Here is a 20829-nt window from a genome sequence, read left to right on the forward strand (position 1 = left end):
CGTTTCCCTGACAATAGATCACCCAATAAAACATCGATCAGAGTGGTCTGCACTTGGCTATTCTTTTCTGGGACCTGAATCAGAGGGGGGTGCATCCCTTGGCAAGTCAGGAGATACTTGAGTCCCTGATGAGCACCCAGTTACATTTGTTTCTAAGGCAAGCACTGGTTTCTTCAGTGACTCAAATTCTTTTCGTAATGCATCAAGTTGTAATTTGAGATCGATACACTCCTTACATTGATTTATAAACATTGGCTCATAAAATCTGCATGGGAGTCTATTGATGCAAACACCATAAAGAACTGTTTCACCAAAGTGGTCTTTTGTCCTATGGTTCCAATTGGCTTCTTCATAGTAGATACTAAATGTGGTCCAGCAAGATGAATAATTGCAAATCCTTGTAATTGTGTTAGCTTCAATTATTATGTTGAGTGTGACAACAGCATCATTATTCCATAATTTTGTCATCATTGTCTTCCGGCCTTCGGCGCCTCCGTAGCCAGGTGGGAAGGAGCAGCAGTGCGTAGCACACGCTTCTTGATTAGACCCGGGTTCGAGCCCGTCACCACCAAATACGGAGGATGTGGAAAGGTCAGGGAATGACCACCGCATATTCCAGAGCAATATGGCCTTAGTTGCTAATGCTCCTAAAAACCAAATAACAAACGATCTTCCGGCCTTCATAGCTAGAAGAAATGGAGCAGCACCAAGCAGAAAGATGCAGTGATGAGGATGACTGTGGAGAACAAGAGCTTGCACCATTTCCAACCCTGTGAAATGGAGCAGCACCAAGCAGAAAGACCAGTGACAAGGATGACTGTGGAGGACAAGAGCTTGCACCATTTCCAACCCTGTGAAAAGCCATAGAAAACCATGGAGACTGGCATTATATATTTGCAGTTTTGATGTTGAAGATTGCTTCATTAATCATTTGTCAAACATGAACACAATTTTTAAATATTTGACCAAAAACAATAAGAAACAAAAGCACTCTAGTATGTTTTTTAAAATGCATGTTAAATAAATACATGTTTTTTAACTCTCGTGAGAATTAGTACTTTTCCCACTTGAGATGATGGTTTTTTTTTTTTTTTTTTTTTTTTCTTCCTCCCTGGTCCACTGAAAAACACTAATGAGATTCTACTGTATTTGTATTCACATGTATAACAAATTACATATCTTACCCCTGATCAGGAAGGTAATCCCATTATGTTTTCTGTGGGAAAAGCCATTTCCAACAAAGGTCATTTCACTTGTATCACATTTTTTAGGAATGTAATCTACCATAAGTCTGAGGAGCAGAATGATTTCAAATTCTGTAGTACAAATAGAAGAAAGTTGAATACCATTGTTATATAAGTTTTAAGATGCTATTGTAAATTATTATTATTTTTTTCCTAGAAAAATATTGGCACAAAACTAATGAGTGCCCATCTTAATACTCAGAATTTTATTTAGACGACTTTTTTTTTTTATTTAATTCATGTGGTAAGAGAAAAGTTGTCAGATTCTGATGTGAGTACCAGTATACCATTTTATTTTATTAATTTTTTTTATTGTCCTATTGTTGCCCAGGTAACATTTATTAATGTTCCCTGGACAACATTATGTACGTATAGTGGTGGAAATAACCACAGTACAATACAGTGACGTATATGCAAAACAGGATTATTCTTTTTTTATTTATTTATTTATTTAAATGACTAGTTTTATATTACTAAAAAAAGTTGTACATTTGTCTCTTAAGCTCAGGAAAAGAATGTTCTTTTTTTTTTTTGCTTTTAGCCTGACTTCATTAGAGTTGGGGGTGATGGGACATTTTTATTACATTTTCTTCATATACATTCATTTTTATTGTCCTTTGAAAAATATCAACAGGGGAATATAGGTAATTTCGGAGCAGCTATTGTTAAAAATATTTTCCCTCCTCTACCAGGTGATATTTTATGACAGTGATTGGAATCCTACAGTAGATCAACAAGCAATGGATAGAGCTCATAGGCTTGGACAGACTAAACAGGTTACAGTCTATCGGTTGGTATGTAAAGGGACAATTGAAGAAAGAATACTCCAGAGAGCAAGGGAAAAATCAGAGGTGAGTAAAAGCTCTTCCTGTTTTTTCAATGAAGTGAGAACTTATTCTTGTGCTAATTAATGAAAAAAAAATAACTTGAATCCTCTCTTCATTCCTGCATTTAATCCTAGGGCTTACATCTGGTGAGTATGGGCTTGGCACACCCAAGATCCTCAGCTGGATATCATCATTCTTCTCTTTCTTGATTTCCTTTTACTTCTGACTTCTCTCTCTCTCTCTCTCTCTCTCAGGGTAACTCAAACTTTTTTTTTTTTTTGGCTGGTGCAGCAAAAGCCTCAGGCTTCCTATAATAATATACAGGTTTATTCTTTTGTAAGATAAGCTCAGAAGGCAAATCTGATTCAATTTTCCAAGCACATCTGACCTTTGGGTAGTGCAACAGTACAAGTAATAAATATTCATTATCCTGTCTACAATAATTCTGGGCCTAAATAGCAGATCTTAAATTAACATTAAATTGGCCTGTTATAGCACTTTCATAGTAGTTCTGCTTATCATGGCGTAATATTATTTCAGCTTACCCAAATGCTTCTTCAACTTCCTTAGCTTAATTCTTCAGCAGAGCAAACGTACAAACCAACAAAGTGATCTCCTGTGTTATGATATGTCTGACATCCTTTTTTTGTGGCTGTACTGGTACTGCTCCTGGCATCTTACCCACAGTGTGCCAATGATTTGAAATATTTTGTAGTATGCAAACAGTGATGGCTCATGGCCAGCTTGTGGGTTTGCAGTATTGTCAGCCAGCAACATGCATAAAGACCTTTGTTCAATGGTATTTCCATTTATGCACATAGATCCCTGGCATAGGCATAGTGATGCAGCTTGGTTGGAGAATGTGAAGTGTTTACAACTTAGGAGCTCAATGAATGCTTTGTTAAACATATTGCTTTTTCTTGTACTTTCACATGAATGAAGTAAACAGAATTATGAATATAGTTTAGTTTTAAGTTTAAAACATTACATGCAATAAAACAATTATAGGTAAACAATTGACTGTATTAGAGAAATGCCTAGCAGTACTACAGCTCAGCATAAAATCAACACAACTTACAGTCACCAAGATGAAAGGACCAGAATGGTATATAAATCTCATCCTAACATTAGATTAGGACCTTTACCTTCCTGAAAATTTAGAAGAAACCCGTACTGCTCTGTGGTACAGGAGAACACAGAGAGTGTAATCAATGGACTAATGTTATTAGTGGAGTCCCACAGGGTTCGGTGTTGGGCTCACTATTGTTTTGTATATTTATCGATGATATTGATGAAAGTATATCAGGCTTAGTGTCAAGGTTTTGTGGATGATACAAAGGTTGACAGGGTTGTTAATCACAGTAATGGCAGTGTGCTACTGCAACAGAATCTATAAAATTTGGGCAGATGGGCTGAGAAGTGGCAACTGAAGTTTAACATTGACAAATGCAAAGTACTGCATGTGAGTAGGAGTAACCCCAGAGGAATGTACGAACTGTATGATACTACAATTAGGGTGGTAGAAAATTAGAAAGACGGAGTAATCGTGCCGTCTAAGCAATGCAGACAGGCTGCCAGAGCAGGTCACGCAGTATTATCAATGATATACAAGAATTTTGCTAGCAGGGAAAAGGTGGTGATTATCCCTTTGTATACAGCAATGGTCAGGCCACGCCTTGAGTACTGTGTACAGGTCAGGAGGTCTGATTTTAGGAAAGATGTAGAGTTGCTCGAACGTGTACAGAGAAGGGCAACAAGATTAGTGAGGGAAACAAATAGGTCCTCTTACCAAGAAAGGCTTAAGTTCTGAAAATTGCAGCGGCTGGAGACTAGGCACCTGTGAGGCGATCTGATTGAGATGTATAAGGCCTTGAATGGGTTGAGCAGGCTCAATTCTGATGGGATTCTTCCGCTTGCTCAGATTACAAACCTGAGGGGGCATAAATTCAAATTGAGGAAATACAATTGTAGATTAGATGTGCGTAAATTTGCCTTTAGTCAGTGGGTGGTTAATTGCTGGAACAAACTTCCATCTGTCATTGTGGAAGTTGATAGCTTAAATAAATTCCAGGAGGAACTGGACAAAATTTTAGAGGGAATGGTTGTGTGAATTTTTTTTTTTTTTTTTTTTTTGGGCTGATGTTTCATAAGCTGATACGCTTGGTTTCTTGCATTTTAAGCCTCTATTACTATGTGACAGGAGCTGACTAACTTTAACTCAACCTACCTCAAGAGGATACACAGGCCAATAAATTAACAGCAGCTGCAGGCAGAGATGTGATTCTATGGGAACATGAAGCAGTGTGAAAAGCAAGGTATCTGGGAATTCAAGACCTGTTGGGATCCTCATGGAACAAGCAAATATATGGGTTCCCTTAGGATTACAAAGAGTAAACATGGGTGCATGTATACTTGCACATACACTAATGTTAGGAACACAGTGAATAAATATGACGAACTGGTGACATGTCACTTAGACATAAGGGTGCAGAATTTGAATATGGGAAGTACTTTTTGTTTCCTCAGTCCACCCTATAATTTCTGTACAGTGTGTACAGAAATGATAAGGTGTGACTGAGAACACAAAATTGGGTGTAGGAGTGTGTTATAGGTGAAATCACTGTGATGAGTATAATGAACAAATTTTACAGACAAACAAACTGGGCTATTGAATCAGAATGTCTTACAGTGGTATACTGGGAGATTTTAACTTTCCAAATATTGACTGGAACTTGAGGGTTGGTCATTCACACAGGAGTAAGACTTTTTGTGGATTTATTGAGTGACTTTTTTTCCTACACTAGCATGTTAGGCAATGAGAGAAAGCAGTGGTATTCTTCATACAATAAGAATCTGCAAATAAAATAAACACTAGATGTGGGATTTGGTCTGCTAGATGGAGGATTGGTATAACTGTTGATGATCCTGCTCAGGTCACTGACAAAATGAATAGATATTTAGCATCGTCATACAGATGGATCAAAAACTGAGACCCAAGTAGGTGCTGCGGCAATCTTCCCATCATTCGCTATTTCTGTCTCATTACCTGTAGAATGCAGTATCTTCACTGCTGAGCTTTATGCTATTAACTTGGCTCTAGATCACATTACTCAACTTCTAATTTCGTCTGCCTTAATATACACTGACTCACTCAGTGCTGTCTCTGCCATAAATAGTAATACCACCTCCTCTCACCCTGTTATCAAACAAATCCATTCTAAATTACTTGTGTGTAATGAGTCAAACCAAACTGTGACATTCTGCTGGACACCAGGGCATTCTGGTATAGCAGGAAATGAAAGAGCAGATCTTGCAGCCAAACAACCAGATACCTCTATTTTACAGAATGGTCAAGTTCCGTATTCCGATTTCAAACATATCATCCGTAAAGCATGTTACAATAGCTGGTCACTGATCTGGAGAGGTTATCCAGAAAACAAACTATACCAAATAAAACCAGAACCAAAGCTGTGTCTCTCCAGTTTCTGGAAAAATAGACGAGAAGAAACAATTTTAGGAAGGCTTAGGATTGGGCATACTCACCTCACTCACCTGTATCTATTAACTAATGACAGTGCTCCCCAATCATGCCAAATTCAACTGATCATTCGCCATTTGCTAGTGGACTGTCCCCGCTTTCAAACCATCTGCTTAGACACCTTTAATACGCAGTCATCAATAAATTTAATGCAGATTCTGGGAGATGATCCTAATAAAAAGGAACTATTTACTTTCCTAAATCGGATAGGAATATATCATAAAATATAGTTATTGTTTCATATTCACCAGCAGCCTATGTGTCGTTAAACTCAACAACAGCATCAAGAAAATTTTTACATGGACTCAGAACAATGGCTTCCATCTCTCACTTCAAAAAATTTTGGAATATAGTGTAGTAAGAAGCATAACCAAGACAGAACTTCCATTAGACACTCAAGTAATTTCTGCTTTTCAAGTGTAATATATAACAACAAACTTGCCTTCCTCAGGCATATAAAAGCTCCAGTTTGTGTCTTATAAAACTAAATGTTTTAAGAGAGCTATTTGCCACATGAGAAGCCGAACCGTTTACAATACTTCTATAATCTGTAGACCTGCTAGACTAAGTGCCTTTCATTGTGGTGTACATAATCAGGTGGCTTGATCCTATACACCACAATGCCCCTTGCCCTGCACTAAGGGCATCACCAATGCAGACAGATACTTGTAATAAACTATGCAGCAGATCTTACAGGGCAACTAAATTACTCAATTTTAAATGTGCTTTTCTGCCGAAAACAGGAAAATGTTTAGTGGGGCTTTACCCATCAATCACCCCATCAAATAGGGATATGCCTTCACTGTGCTTGCTGATTGCTACAGAAAACCCATATGATATAAGTCAATTTGACATATCATATGTGTTTTCTGCATTTATGTGTGCAAATACTGTGTTAACTTAGCCATTCAGGCAAAAATGGGCTTTGTTTGTAACCATATACTTTTGAAAATGAAGGGATTATTCTAAAATAAAATTCATAAATGAACCACAGAAGTTGACTATCCTGCCTTTATAACTATCACCAAAAGCTTGCTGTGCCAAATTTTGTTATGAAAACTGTTTCATACTTATTACCTAGTCTGTTTATTGCAGTTGTTCAATAAACAAACTAGTTAATAGTTAAAACACCTAACTTTGTATATGGATATACTATCTCTTGATAAAACTCTTTTGACATATGCTTCAGTAATAATTTCTAGTCTTTTGAGGATGATTTCTTCAACAAAATCTGAATTTTATAGATATTTGTTCAAAAAATTATACTGTAAAACAGTAATTACAAATTACTATCAGTAACAAATAAAATTAAGTCCTTTAGACATCATCATCATCATCAGCCATTTTCAATCCACTGCAGGATGAAGGCCTCTCCAGCAACTTTCCAGTTCCTTCTGTTTTGAGCACTGGCCATCCATTTACTACTCAAAAACTCATGAATTTCATCTATCCATCTCCGCCTTTGTCTTCCAGGTTTTCTTCTAGCTCCTCTTGGGTACCATTCTGTTATTTTCTTAGTCCATCTGTCATCATGTCTTCGAGCTATGTGTCCTGCCCAAGACCATTTTAGTTCTTTAGTTTTGATAAGAATGTCCTTTACTTGAGTTTGCTGCCTAATCCATGTGTTTCTCTTTTTATCTAACAGTCTGATTCCCAATATAATTCGTTCCATTCTTCGCTGTGTAGTTCTTAGCTTCTCTTCCATTCTTTTGGTGAGTGCCCAAGTTTCACTTCCATAAGTCATGGTGGGGAGTATACATTGATTCATTATTTTACGTTTCAGACAAACTGGGATATTGCTCTTCAGTATGTGACTATATTTCCTGAATGCTATCCATCCAAAATTTATTCTTCTCTTGACTTCCAGCCATTTATCATTATTACAGCTAATAACTTGTCCCAGATAAGTATATGACTCCACCTTTTCAATTACTGCTCCTTCAATCATTATTTCCCTTTCCGTGGCATACTTGTTCATCATTACTTTTGTTTTAGCCATATTCATCTTTAGTCCAAAATCCTTACTAACTGTGCATAACTGATTAAGATTTTCCTCTAATTCTTTGGGATCATGGCTTATGACCACAATGTCATCTGCAAATCGTAAATGGTTTAGGTACTCTCCGTTCACATTGACTCCTTTCTGCGACCAGTCTAATCTTCTGAAAGCTTCCTCAAGGGCAGCAGTAAACAGGTTCGGAGATATTGTGTCTCCTTGTCGAACTCCTTTCTCGATTTTAAATTTGCTACTGTCTTTGTCTAGTCTAATAAAGGATGTAGCACTCTCATATATTTTCTTCAAAATCATAATATATGGAGTATCTATGCCTTGTCTTTCCAGTGCCCAGAACATTGCCTTATGCTGTATGGAGTCAAACGCCTTTTCATAATCCACAAACGCCAGGCATAATGGTGTTTTATATTCATTTGCTTTCTCCATTAGCTGTGATATTACGTGAAGGTGATCCATAGTTGAGAATCCTGTCCTAAAGCCAGCTTGCTCTTTCGGTTGATTCTCATCAAGTATTCTTTCTAATCTGTTAGTAATGACCCTTGTGAACAACTTGTAGATATGGGATAACAAGCTAATTGGTCTATAATTTCCAATTTCTGATTTATCTCCTTTCTTATGCAGCAAAACTATGATTGCATTATTCCACTGCTTAGGCATCACACCTTTTCTAATGCACTTTGTGAAGAGCCTTGCCAGTTTTTGTGTTATGTCTCTTCCTCCCAATTTTAACAACTCTACAGTAACTTCATCTTCCCCTGGGGCTTTCCGATTCTTCATTTTCTTCAATGCATGTTCTACCTCATCAGGAAGAATATCGGGTATGTCGTATGTGTTGCTACTTTGCAATCCATGTTCCCCACTGCTGGTATCATTCCCTCGCTCCTTGTATAATTCTCTATAGTAGTCTTCTGCTATTTGAATTATGCCTTCTCTGCTGTTTATAAGTACACCATCGCTATTCTTCAGGTTCAGTATCATTTGTCTTTCTGTATTACTGCTCATGGCTGCTGATTTAAATCCTTTGTTTTCCCTTAATGCTTGTTCTACTTTTCTTGTGTTAAATCTTCTTATGTCCTCTCTGAGTCTCTTTCTAATGGCTTTGCATAACTCAGTATACTCAATTTTCTCCCTGTCAGTGTTTTTCTTGCTCTTCATTTGTCGTCTTTGGTTCATCATGACAAGTGTTTCTTGACTAATTTTTTCTTCTTTGGATTTCTGTTTCCCTATAGGTTTCTTGCGCTTTAACACTTTCAGAAAGTTGTAATATTCCTCGTCGATATCTTGGTCCTGAGCAGTCTGCAGAAGCTCAAACTTGTTCTTAAGTTCCAGTACATACTGCTTTTTCTCCTCCTCTGTTATTTCAAAGACCTTTGTATTATTTACTCGAGTCAGTTTTTTCCTTTCCTACATCTATATCAAGTGTACATCTTACCATTCTGTGATCACTTCCAACATTTACCTTATTCAGGACGGTAACATCATTCACAATATATCTTCTGTTAGTGAGGATGAAGTCGATTTCATTAGTTGTTAATCCATTTGGACTCTTCCATGTCCACTTTCTGTTCACCCTTTTCTTGAAAAAAGTGTTCATTACTGACAGTCCTTGAGATTCTGCAAATTCCACAAGTCTTTCACCTCTTTTATTTCTTTCACCAATTCCAAAATTTCCTATAGTTCCTCTTTCTGCGCTGTTTTGCCTTTTTCCAACCTTAGCATTGAAGTCCCCCATAATAATAGTGTAGTGGGTTTTCTGCTCATCTAGAAGACTCAATTTCAGTGTACATTTCTTCAACCTCTTCATCATCATGGCTCGACGTTGGTGCATAAATCATTATAATCTTTAGCTTGTACCTTTTAGAAATCTTGAGTATTAGCCTTGACACCCTTGGTGATGTACTTTTGAATTCCAAAATGTTGTTTTTAAAATCTTTATGGACCAGAAACCCAACTCCACCTTCACTCCTTTCACTGTTTCCATTGGTGTACAGCAGATTTCCACTTGATAAACTTATAAGTGATTCATTTCTTCTTCTTGTTTCAGCCAAACCGATGATATTCCAATTCACATTTTCTAATTCCTTTTCCAGCTCTAATATCCTGTCTTCACCGATGAGTGATCGTACGTTATAACAGGCCTTTAGACATATTCCACTTAAATGCTACTTACTGTAAAACAATTCTAAACATTCTCATTTAAAATTAGTTTTCTTTGATGGAACTTTTTGATCCTGCTTTGTACATTCATTGCATTTTTATAATAAAATAAAGAGTCTTATTCCTTTATAGAAATGTGGCCTGGTATCATTAGGCTGCATAACTACTTTATTGTTTCTTGAGGACAATAAACACGAAAGTGCTTCCGCCCCCAGCAGTTTAACATATCTTGTATGTGAAATGTATATGTATATATATATGTATATATACACACACACACACACACTCACACACTTTTTGTATACGAGATCTGTGGGGTACATACATATATATTTAAGATCATTAGCATTAATAGAGGCATATGATGCAAGAAAGCAAGCTTATATAGCATCAGCCAAAAAAAAAAAAAAAAAAACCTTCCCATTCACTCCAAAAGAGATCATTTTAGATAATGTAAATATACATTCAAATTGTCTAGAAAAAGGATGTTGCCATGTCTTATTTGTGTTTTCAGGTAATTGTAGACAGTTTATAATATCTAAAAATATATTCTTGGCTAAATGCTGAGTATGAAGGAGATGATTTATGCATGGGTACTGCACATATCATTTCTACTACCCAGGTAGTATGAATGCATCGTTTAATTATATCTCATATTGTGAATCAACCTTCACAATGAGTGGGAGAGATATTATTATTAGCCATATGGTGCAAGGAAGCCTGAAGGCTTATGCTGCACCAGCCAAAAAAAAAAACAAAAAAAAAAAAAATTTCCCACGTTACCCTGAGAGAGAGAGAGAGAGAGAGAGAGAAAGGGAATCGCCAAGAAATAGACGAATGATGATATCCAGCTCAGGACCCTGGGTTTGCCAAGCCATACTCACCAGATGTGAGCCCCTGGGGTAAAATATTGCACTGCTTTAATAAGTAATGTCACTTATTCTTGACTAATGTCACTTATTGTGTGTCACTTATGTGACATTAGTCACATAAGTGACTAATGTCACTTATTCTTGGCAGATACCACCACCCAAATGGCACAATTTCGAAGCTTATTGGCTTCTGATCAGTGGGTGGGCAGATACCCTAGTGTTGCAATGACGACGACATTCCAGTTATGAAGTATAACTCCACAATATATATATATATATATTTTTTTTTTTTTATGTAAACCCCAAACACGAGAGGTGTTAGAACCTATAGTACTTAGTACCGTGCTTGGGTTGGAGGTTGAGAAGACAAAAGAAGATATTTGTTGACATTGGACTTTAACTTCTGTAAACCGTAATTTTCAGGAAATACGTATGAAGGAAGGTTGTTCCAGAAAACGGAAGTTGAATGAATAAACAAGGAAGTTGAAAAGTTAGTTCTGTGAGTTTGAAGTTGGACAGTAAATGGATGTTGGCTGGTGGTGGCACGTGTTCGGACTATTTTGAAAGAGAGAGCAGGAATTGTAGAAGCTAATTCAGAAGAACAGTGCCCATGGAAGTATCTGTAGAAGAGGCACGCAGCAGAAACAGTACGTCTATGAGACAGCGAGTGCAGAGACTCTGTTAGAGATTAGTTATTAATTAACCTAACTGCCCTCTTCTGAATGGAATCAAGAAGCATGAGAGAGTTTTTGGGGGCACCACCCCAGATGTGAGAACAATATTCCATGGCAGGGCGGATTTGCGATTTATACAGAGTGAGCAGCTGTTTGGAAGAAAAGTAACGCCGAGAGCAAAAGAGAAAATCAAGTTTTTTAGATGCAGAAGAAGCAATATTTGTAATGTGCTTGTGCCAAGAGAGATTAGAAGTCAAGGTAATCCCCAAAAGAGATATATCATTTTGCCTAGAAATCGGAGTGTCAATAAAGATAAGCATCTGAGCAGAAGAATCCTTTTTGCGAGATATAACACAAGACTGAGTTTTAGAAGGGTTGAAATCAACTAAGTTGTCTTTGCCCCACTGAAGAATTACCTGAAGATCGGCATTTAAGGAATTGGTAGCAGATATTCGAGAAGTTGAAGCTGATTGAACAGGGCAAAGTTTCTCAAAATGGAAAGTGGAATGCAATGTGCTATCATCGGCAAAACTATGGATAGGATTTCCAGTCAATGGAAAAAGGTCATTAACATAGAAGAGAAAAACAGTGGGGGGAAAGAATGAACCTTGGGGGACACCGGCATTAGTGGAGAAGTTAGAAGACAGAGAACCATCTACCATCACCCTCAGTGAGCGAACAGAGAGAAAACTGGATAACCAATTACTAAAAACAGAAGACCCTTATGCCAAACACGATCGAAAGCCTTTGAGATGTCAAGAGCAACTACTTGTGTTTCACCAAACCTTTCCATTGAATTAGTCCATAAATGGGTAACATAAGCCAGAATATCACCAGTGAATCGACACTGACGGAATCCATACTGGCGATCGTTGATCAGATGGAAGGTTTCTAGGTAGTTTAAAATTTGGCGGTTAATTGATTTCTCCATTACTTTAGAAAGAGTAGAAGTAACTGCAACGGGACGATAATTGGATGGGAGGGATTTGTCACCATTTTTAGGAACTGACTGGATATGAGCAAATTTCCAAGCAGAAGAAAAAACACCTTTGGAATAAGAAAGTGAAAAAAGGCAGCAAAGAATAGGAGTAAGTTCAGGAGCACAGGTTTTGAGAACAAGTGGCGAAATACCATTGGGACCTGGAGCTTTCTTAGCATCAAGATTCGTCAAAATCCTTCTGACATCCTTTTGACGGAAGACCACAGGAGGCATTGAATGGAGCTTGTTGGGAATAGTGGGAGGTGTTTTGCCAAGATCGTTAATGCATGAGTTGAAAGAAAAATGGGATGCTAGCAGATCAGCTTTATACTTGGCTGAAGTGACAACAGAACCATCTGGTTTGGACAGAGGTGGGAGCAGAGATGGGCAAAAGTTGCGGCCAATAGCTTTGGCAAAAGACCAGCATGCTCGGCTACCATTAGGGCAAGAAGCAAGTTTTCTACTTTTAGCCTGTTCAAACTCTAGTTGGGACTGGTTAATAACTGATTTACAATTCTTGCGAGCTTTGGTGTAGCAGAAAATGAAACTGAAGAATTAGAAACAAGCCAATTACGATATGCAACTTTCTTCTCTTGAACAGCCTTAGCACATTTATTGGAAAACCAAGGTTTAGATAAAGGACGAGATTTTAAAGTGAAGTGTGGGATAAAGGAATCCATTCCTGCAAGAATAATTTCACTGACACGATCTGAGCAAACTTTAACATCAGAAGTTTTGAAACAGTAATCAGACCAAGGAAAAGAAGAAAAGAAATCTCTCGCAGGTTATCCCATTTTGCATTCTTGTAATGCCAAACAACATGAGGTTGGGAATAACCATGAGATAAAGGTTCCATTGGAGAAGAGACAATCACCAAGTTGTGATCTGAAATGCCTAAAGGGGCCTCTCACTTCGACCGTGTACTTAGAAGGGTTGTTTGTGAGAAAAAGATCAGGTGTATTGGCTGTATGATTAGGATTGTCCAGTATTCTTGTAGGTAAATGAACAATCTGTGCAAGATCATTAGTAATTGCAAAAGCCTCAGCATCTCGACCAGCTCGGTCGGTGTGACGAGAAAACGGAAGCCAGCTAGAGTTGTAAACATTAAAATCACCAAGGAAAATTACCTCACTGTTAGGAAAGTTGGACTGGAGAAAGTCAAGTTGCAAAGAGAGGACGTCAAAGAGCTCCAAGTTATTAGTGGAGTTGGGAGAACGGTAGAGACAACAGATGAATTTGACACAATGAGGTAGAGAGATTTTAAGCCAGAGAAGATCAAAGAGAGGAGATTCCAAATTGCCAAGTCTCTGACAGGGAATATCAGAACAGACATATGCACAAGTACCACCTATGAGGCGAAAAGAATCATACAGTGAATAATTTGGGCATCTGAGATGAGCTGTAGTTGAATCAACCGATAACTGAGATTCTGTCAGAAAAAGTACATGGGGTTTGGCAGACTGCAAGTGGAAATGGACATCGTTGAGATTAGAATTGAGACCACGTATATTTGAGAAATGAATTAGGAAGTCCTTGGGAGGTTTAGATCTTTTCGCAGATAAGCTTGCTCTATTAGTTTGATAGTTCATGGTGTATTCAATAGTAAGAAAAAGTGGGTGGGACATGCTGTATGAAGTAATGAAATTTTTGGATATGGCGTAAACATGGTAAGAATATACCCAGATCCTTGACATAACGTGGCCTCGACAATGCTCCCCACATACACACTACTCGGACTCCCTCCAGTCACTATCTGGCAGAGTAGAGGTAGCAAGATTATACACTAGCTGATCCGGAAGCTTCCTAGAGAGTTACCAATAGGTTTGGTCCAGTGTACTAACTAGCGGCCGGCCTGCGAACACCATTTTAGAGCTGTACCCTCGAAATGTAAGGAATATTGGATCTCACCACAATGTTGATCATAACCTCAGAAGTCATCAATCATACTGCATGATGGAAGAGATGGGGAAGGGTTGACCGGAACTTAGCTCTAGAGACTAAACATGGGTTCCACCACTTCAAGCCTCCAATAAGCAAAGTGGTGGTATTGCACCGGTTGATGAGAGTCATCTACCACCTAGTACTGCCTGGTAACATAGAGGGGCGGCGTTCCTCCATGTGGTTTGGCCGCCACACCTCTACCCCTGCTTACGTTGGTTCACACCTGGATGGTCACCCACCATGTCTTGTGCATGGAGGTTATACCCAGGAGAGATGCTTGATGGTGTGTGTGGTTTAATCTAAAAATATACTGACAAAATGTTGAGAGTATGAAGGAGATGGTTTCTGCTAGGAATAAGTAACATTAGTCTTCTCCACTAGTGAAACTTTACTTATTCAAAGTAGTGCAATACCTTTGCCACTTGTTGTTGAGGGTTGATTCACAATATGAGATATAATTAAATGATGCATTCATACTACCTGGATATCATGAACGCAACAATGTATGTGCAGTACCCATGCATAAACCATGTTTTACAGTTTATAATAGATTTTGGTAAGAAAATTGATTTAAAAATTAGAATGAAAAAATTATCCTTGTTAGCGGCAGTTGTCTAGTTTGGGCATAGAACAGCCAAAATTGAATAAATTGTCGGAATTCTGACTATACAAAATTGATGAAATTAAATCACATGATATATAAATAGATATAGAGAATATTATTACATAGGGGTGTGGAGCTTCCTATGTATTATTACATAGGAAGCATGCCAGTGGGTTATTTATTTTTTTTTCATGATTTTTTTCAGTTTTTGCCTTCCTCCCCCTTTTAATTTTGATTTTTGAAAATTTCACTTTAATGTCGGACAGTCAAAATTAAAATAAGAGCACTAATATTTAAGAAAAAGTTTTATATGTAAAGTGTTCATCTTTAAATTCCGAGATAACATGTCTGAATCCACCACCATCAACTCATTACCTGTAGCCCACGTGCACTTGGGAAAGTCAGTACCACAGGCTTACTTTCCAGGAACTCACCTAAAATATTTCTTTTCCATTTGTGAAAGATTTAAACTACAACTTGCTAGGTACAGTGACATTTTCTTTATAATTTTTATCTGAGCTTATGGTTCCCCCCCCTACTTTCACAGAAGGAGCTTTTCCTAAAGTACCAGGGGCTCACATCTGGTGAGTATGGGCTTGGCACACCCTGGGTCCTGAGCTGGATATCATCATTCTTCTCTTTCTTGGTGATTCCCTTCTACTTCTGACCTTCTCTCTCTCTCTCTCTCTCTCTCTCTCTCAGGGATAACAAATTTTTTTTTGGCTGGTGTAACGTAAGCTTCAGGATTCCTTGCACCATATGGTTAATAATAATAATAATAATAATGCTTTTGATCCCCAAGTCCATAATTTTAACTTCTTTTACTTTATAATGTGAAATTTCAGCCTTCTTTTCAAGTTTTTAACTATTTGTAAAAGCATGCTTATTATAATTGCATTTCCTTTGTTTAAGATTCAAAGAATGGTTATTAGTGGAGGAAATTTTAAGCCTGATACCCTGAAGCCAAAAGAAGTGGTTTCTCTACTTTTAGATGATGACGAACTAGAAAGAAAGTGTAGGTATTTGTTAAATCTTTAAGTTTATAGTGTGTGTGCACCACTTTTTTTTTTTACGATTATGCCCTTTTGTAATGCATATGTTAGCTTTGATAGCCTGTTATAAATGAAGCATTCTGTCTTCTTCTGAAAGCTATTTATGGCTAATTCATGTAGAAAAGTATAATATATTTATAATTATATATTCAATAATATAAAATATAAGCCACGAATTATATGCAAGTATAATTCGTGGCTTATTCAAAAACTAACTTACTTACTGTAGTCAGTTAATTTTTAATTTATTGATAACATGTTTTAATTTTCTTTTATTGAATTATAAGGCATGTTTTACTAAAAGTGATTAAATACAATGACAACTTGCATTCACTAAACTAAACTAAACAGCTAAATAGATATGGATATTGGCTAATATCAAAATGCATTATACAGTAATACCTCACTTAATGAAGTAGATTCGTTCCATTACTTTAGTTCATTATAATAAACTTCTTTATCAGGGGTAGAAATACCATAGCAAGAATATGGATATGTTCCTACACTTGAAAAAGAGGTACGAATTGTTCAAAATAAATTTATTTGAAATGAGAACATACATATTATATTATAAAATATTAAAGAAAACTTCACAGGAGTCAAGTAAAAGAGTAAACTTAAAATCTATTATGAAAAATAACACAAAACAACACTAGTGCTCACTTGATGACTTTTTCAAAAATGCATCTAATCCAATTGGAATCTGCTTGCAGGAAACATGTTCAACACTAGAGGTGTCTCCCACAATAAAAAATTATATTCTTTCATTAAGACAGACCTGTTACAAATAATCAGAGGTGTAGCTATACTCGTAGATTAACAAATCCCTTGCAAACGTATTCCTTTACAAACTGATATTGAAACTGTTGCCATGTGAATAGTGATTGGCAGCCGACCGGGCTAGCCGAGTGGGTAAAGTACCTGCCCGGCAACCCAAAGGTCGCGGGTTCGATTCCCGCCTCGGGCTTGGATCAAAGTACTGCAAAAACCTTGGGAGGTGCAATATGGCCACAGAAGCCGATGCGCCAACAACTACCAAATCAAAAAAAAAAAAAAAAAAAAAGTGATTGGCATTAGTCTGCCAATCACTATTCACTGTTTCAATATTTTCAATCTACCTGCCACCCAGTCATCCTTGTGTCCTTCATGAATTTGAAGACCTTATTCTGCAGTTGCCAACCACTTTGTTTTTTGGATGATTTCAATGAACACTACCCATTGTGGGGTTCTGCCAGCGCAGACAAACGAGGGCAAATTATTGAAATGCTCATCAATGGACAAAATCTAACCATATTAAATACTAGCTCACCAACTTACATCCATCTCCCAACAAAAACAACCTGTACAATAGATCTCTCTATCTGCTCTCCTGTCCTCCTTCCTAGTATCAAGTGGACAGCTCTGGATGATCACTCAACAGTGACCACTACCCATTAATCTGTAAAATTCAAACATCACACTCCATAACTTCAGAAAACCACATAAAATGAGAAATTTTCCGAGGCTTTTTGGGCAAAGTACACTTCTCATTTATCTTTTGACAATCAAATCATTGAATCTCATCCAATTGACACAGTTGCCAACCATATTATAAAATAGATTCTAGCAGCTGCATCTACTGCCATATCACAGTCAAGCACCCATAGAACCATAAAGTATTGGTGGAACGAGGATTGTAAGAATATCAAAAAAATGGGAAAAAAAACCATTTATTCTGGAAACATCCTACCGTCGCTAATCTTATAAATTACAAGAAACCAGCCAAGGCCTGCCACATTAAGAAAAAAGCAGAAAGAGACTCTTGGATTCGACTCACAACTACAGTTAATAAAAATACTGATGCAAGGATAATATGGAGAAAAATAAAGCAGTTAAATGGCAAATTTCCCTCGTTATCCTCTCCACTTTTCAGCTGGAATGGGCAGGAGCTGTCTACTCCTGCAGAGATTGCCAATGCCCTAGAGTCCGAATTTTCACAGTTGTCTGACTCAACCACATATGATCCACTTTCAAAAGATTAAAGCTTTAGCCAAAAAATCTTAAGTGAATTTCAGAACCACATCCTATTTACCATACAATCAACCACTTACTTTGTTTCAACTTCAAGAGGCTAAATCCACTGCAAAGAACGGTGCTGCTGGCCCCGACAGAATATATTACATAATGCTACAACACTTAAATAATAAATTGTTATCCTCTCTGCTGACCTTCTCACCTTTATTCCCACTATGTACTGGCAATGCTCAAACCATGGAAAGATCACCTTATTCCTCACATCTATAGACCCATTTCTCTTACCAAATGTTTAAATAAAACCATAGAAAAAATGATACACCATAGACTAACATGGTACCTTGATTCCCAAAATATGATCTCCGATAACCAATTTGGATTCGGAAAAAATTTGCCATCCCTGGATCTCATGATTATAGCTGAAACAAACATCAGGAATGCGTTTATCTGAAATGAACATCTTGTTTGTTTGTTATTTGGTTTTTAGGAGCTTTAGCAACTAAGGCCATATTGCTCCGGGGATATGCGGTGGTCAATCCCTTACCTTTCCACATCCTCCGTATTTGGTAGTCACGAGCTCGAACTCCAATCTAATCAAGAAGCATGTGATACGCACTGCTGCTCCTGCCCACTTGGCTACGGAGGTGCCTGAACATCTTGTAATGGTATGCCTTGACATAGAGAAGGCCTTTGATACCACTTGGTGTTTTGGTATCCTAAGAAAGATCTTTATTCCCTTGACCTGAGAGACCACTTACCATATTTCATACAGAATTTCCTTCAGCATAGGACATTTCAAGTTTACTATCTGCAAGTCTTTTTGCAAACATATATACAAGGAGTCCCTCAAGGCTCTGTTCTTAGTGCAACCTTATTTGCAATAAGAATAAATCAGATGACTAAAAATATTCCCAACACTGTAAATCCATACATTTATGCCAGTGATCTGACTCTCTCCTGTAGTTTGCAGAACATGATCTATGGATGCCACAGAATGGTTTTATTATTATTATTATTATCCATATGGTGCAAGGAAGCCTGAGGCTTATGCTGCACCAGCCAAAAAAAAAAATTCCTGAGTTACCCAGAGAGAGAAAGAGGGAGAGGAAGGAAGGAAGGAATCACCAAATAAGAGAAGAATGGTGATATCCAGCTCAGGATCCTGGGTTTGCCAAGCCCATACTCACCAAATGTGAGCCCCTGGGGTTGTTACTGACTATCTTATCAGAAATCTAGAATCATTCACTTTTGTAACAAACGGAAGATGCATCCAGATCCAGAGCTACACTTAACAAATCATCCTATTGGTTGTGAACAGCATTCATCTCCTTGATCTGATTTTTGACAGTAAATTGAAGTTACTCAGAATTATTTCTTCTACATCATGGAGTGCAGATTGTTACGCCTTACTTCACTTGTATAGAGCCCTAATCAGATATTTCCTTGATTATAGTGTTCCACTGTTTGATTCTGCCATGGAAAGCAACATTCTGCCCTGAGGATTGTGCCCTATAGGTGCTTATAGAACATCACCAGTACAAAGTCTGTATATTGAAGCCCATGAACTTCCCCTCAGCCTCAGGAGAAAGATGTTACTTCTGAACTATGCAGCGAAAATTCAAAATCTACCTACCTACCCCATTAGGCCAATACTTAATGATTCACAATGTACTATAGAAATAAACTCAGGGCAGCTCAACCTACTGGTATCAGATTGCAGGCATTATCACAGACTTGGAATATACATTTGACAAACATTTGGACCTCCAAGATCCAAACAGTTCAGATCCTCCGTGGTCTTCTATTAAACCATCCTGTGACAGTTATTTCCTAAACTGGAAAAAACATTCCCTTGCAAATATTAAAATGCACCTCCATATGGTTCACACACAAAGTGATTGAACAGTATGGAGTTGTACCCATATTTACAAATATATACACTGATGGATTAAAGCCCAAGAATGGAGTTGGTGCTGCAGCCATCTTTCCCTATAGCACCATCTTTGTTTCACTTCTCACTGAATGAAATAGTTATACAGCTGAATTATGTACCATCAAGCTTGCCCTAGAAAATATTCTACATCTGTCCATCCAAAAAAAAAAAAAAAAGAGTGTAATATATATATACTGACTCTCAGAGTTTACTTTTAGCCTTACAAAATTCCTCCTCACCGACACATTCTTTAATGAAAACCATAAAAATTCAGCTGATGCAAATCCAGGATCACCAGCAAATAGTCATATTTTGCTGGAACTCGGGTTACACTGGAATAGCAGATAATGAAATAAGATTATGCAGCCAAACATTCATCCAGCAGAGCATCGCCACATTATTACTTCCATATGTTGACTACAGATCCAATATAAGAAGTATATGTAAGGCACAATGGACGCTTCTATGGCAACCTCAAACACATAATAAGCTCCTTTAAATAAAATCTGAACTGCAGTTATGGGCTTCCAGTTTCCAGTTAAGCAGAAAGGAAGAAGCCAGAGTATGAATCAGTCACAGTCAGCTCACTCATTTTTTGCTTCTCACAGGAAATTATCCTCCACAGTGTACGGACTGCAATACTGTGCTCACAGTGAAGCACATTCTTGTTGAATGTACATTATACAATCATGCCCAAAAAGCCTCATTCAGTTTTCTACAAAATTTTGATGAACTTTTGACACGTCACCCTTCCATAGTCTAACAGTTCAGATCTCTTGGAATTCTCCTGCATCCTAAAATGGATACATCTATATGACTGTTTCTGGCTGTGTTTATCAATGAGATGGAGGTCACACAGGGCGTGACCTCCATCTCATTGATAAACACTCATTGATAGGTGCAATATGGCCTAAGTAGCCCTTGCACCAGAAATAACAATATCGATCAATCAATCAATCCTAGAAAAATAATTAAAATTAA

At 37.5% G+C, this 20829-nt stretch overlaps 1 protein-coding gene across 1 annotated transcript in view; it reads left to right on the top strand.

The window, feature by feature from the left end:
* The window catches only part of Ino80 (chromatin-remodeling ATPase INO80), a 672466-nt gene that overhangs the window by 603080 nt on the left and 48557 nt on the right, over nucleotides 1–20829 (top strand). The window contains exons 32-33 of the mRNA XM_090376565.1: nucleotides 1937–2095; nucleotides 15763–15865. Coding sequence (XP_090232691.1) covers nucleotides 1937–2095; nucleotides 15763–15865 — 262 coding nt within the window. The remainder of the gene's footprint in view (nucleotides 1–1936; nucleotides 2096–15762; nucleotides 15866–20829) is intronic.

Source organism: Mastigoproctus giganteus, chromosome 6 (assembly GCF_048544385.1).
Source record: "Mastigoproctus giganteus isolate SK-2022 chromosome 6, ASM4854438v1, whole genome shotgun sequence".
NCBI lineage: Eukaryota > Metazoa > Arthropoda > Arachnida > Uropygi > Thelyphonidae > Mastigoproctus > Mastigoproctus giganteus.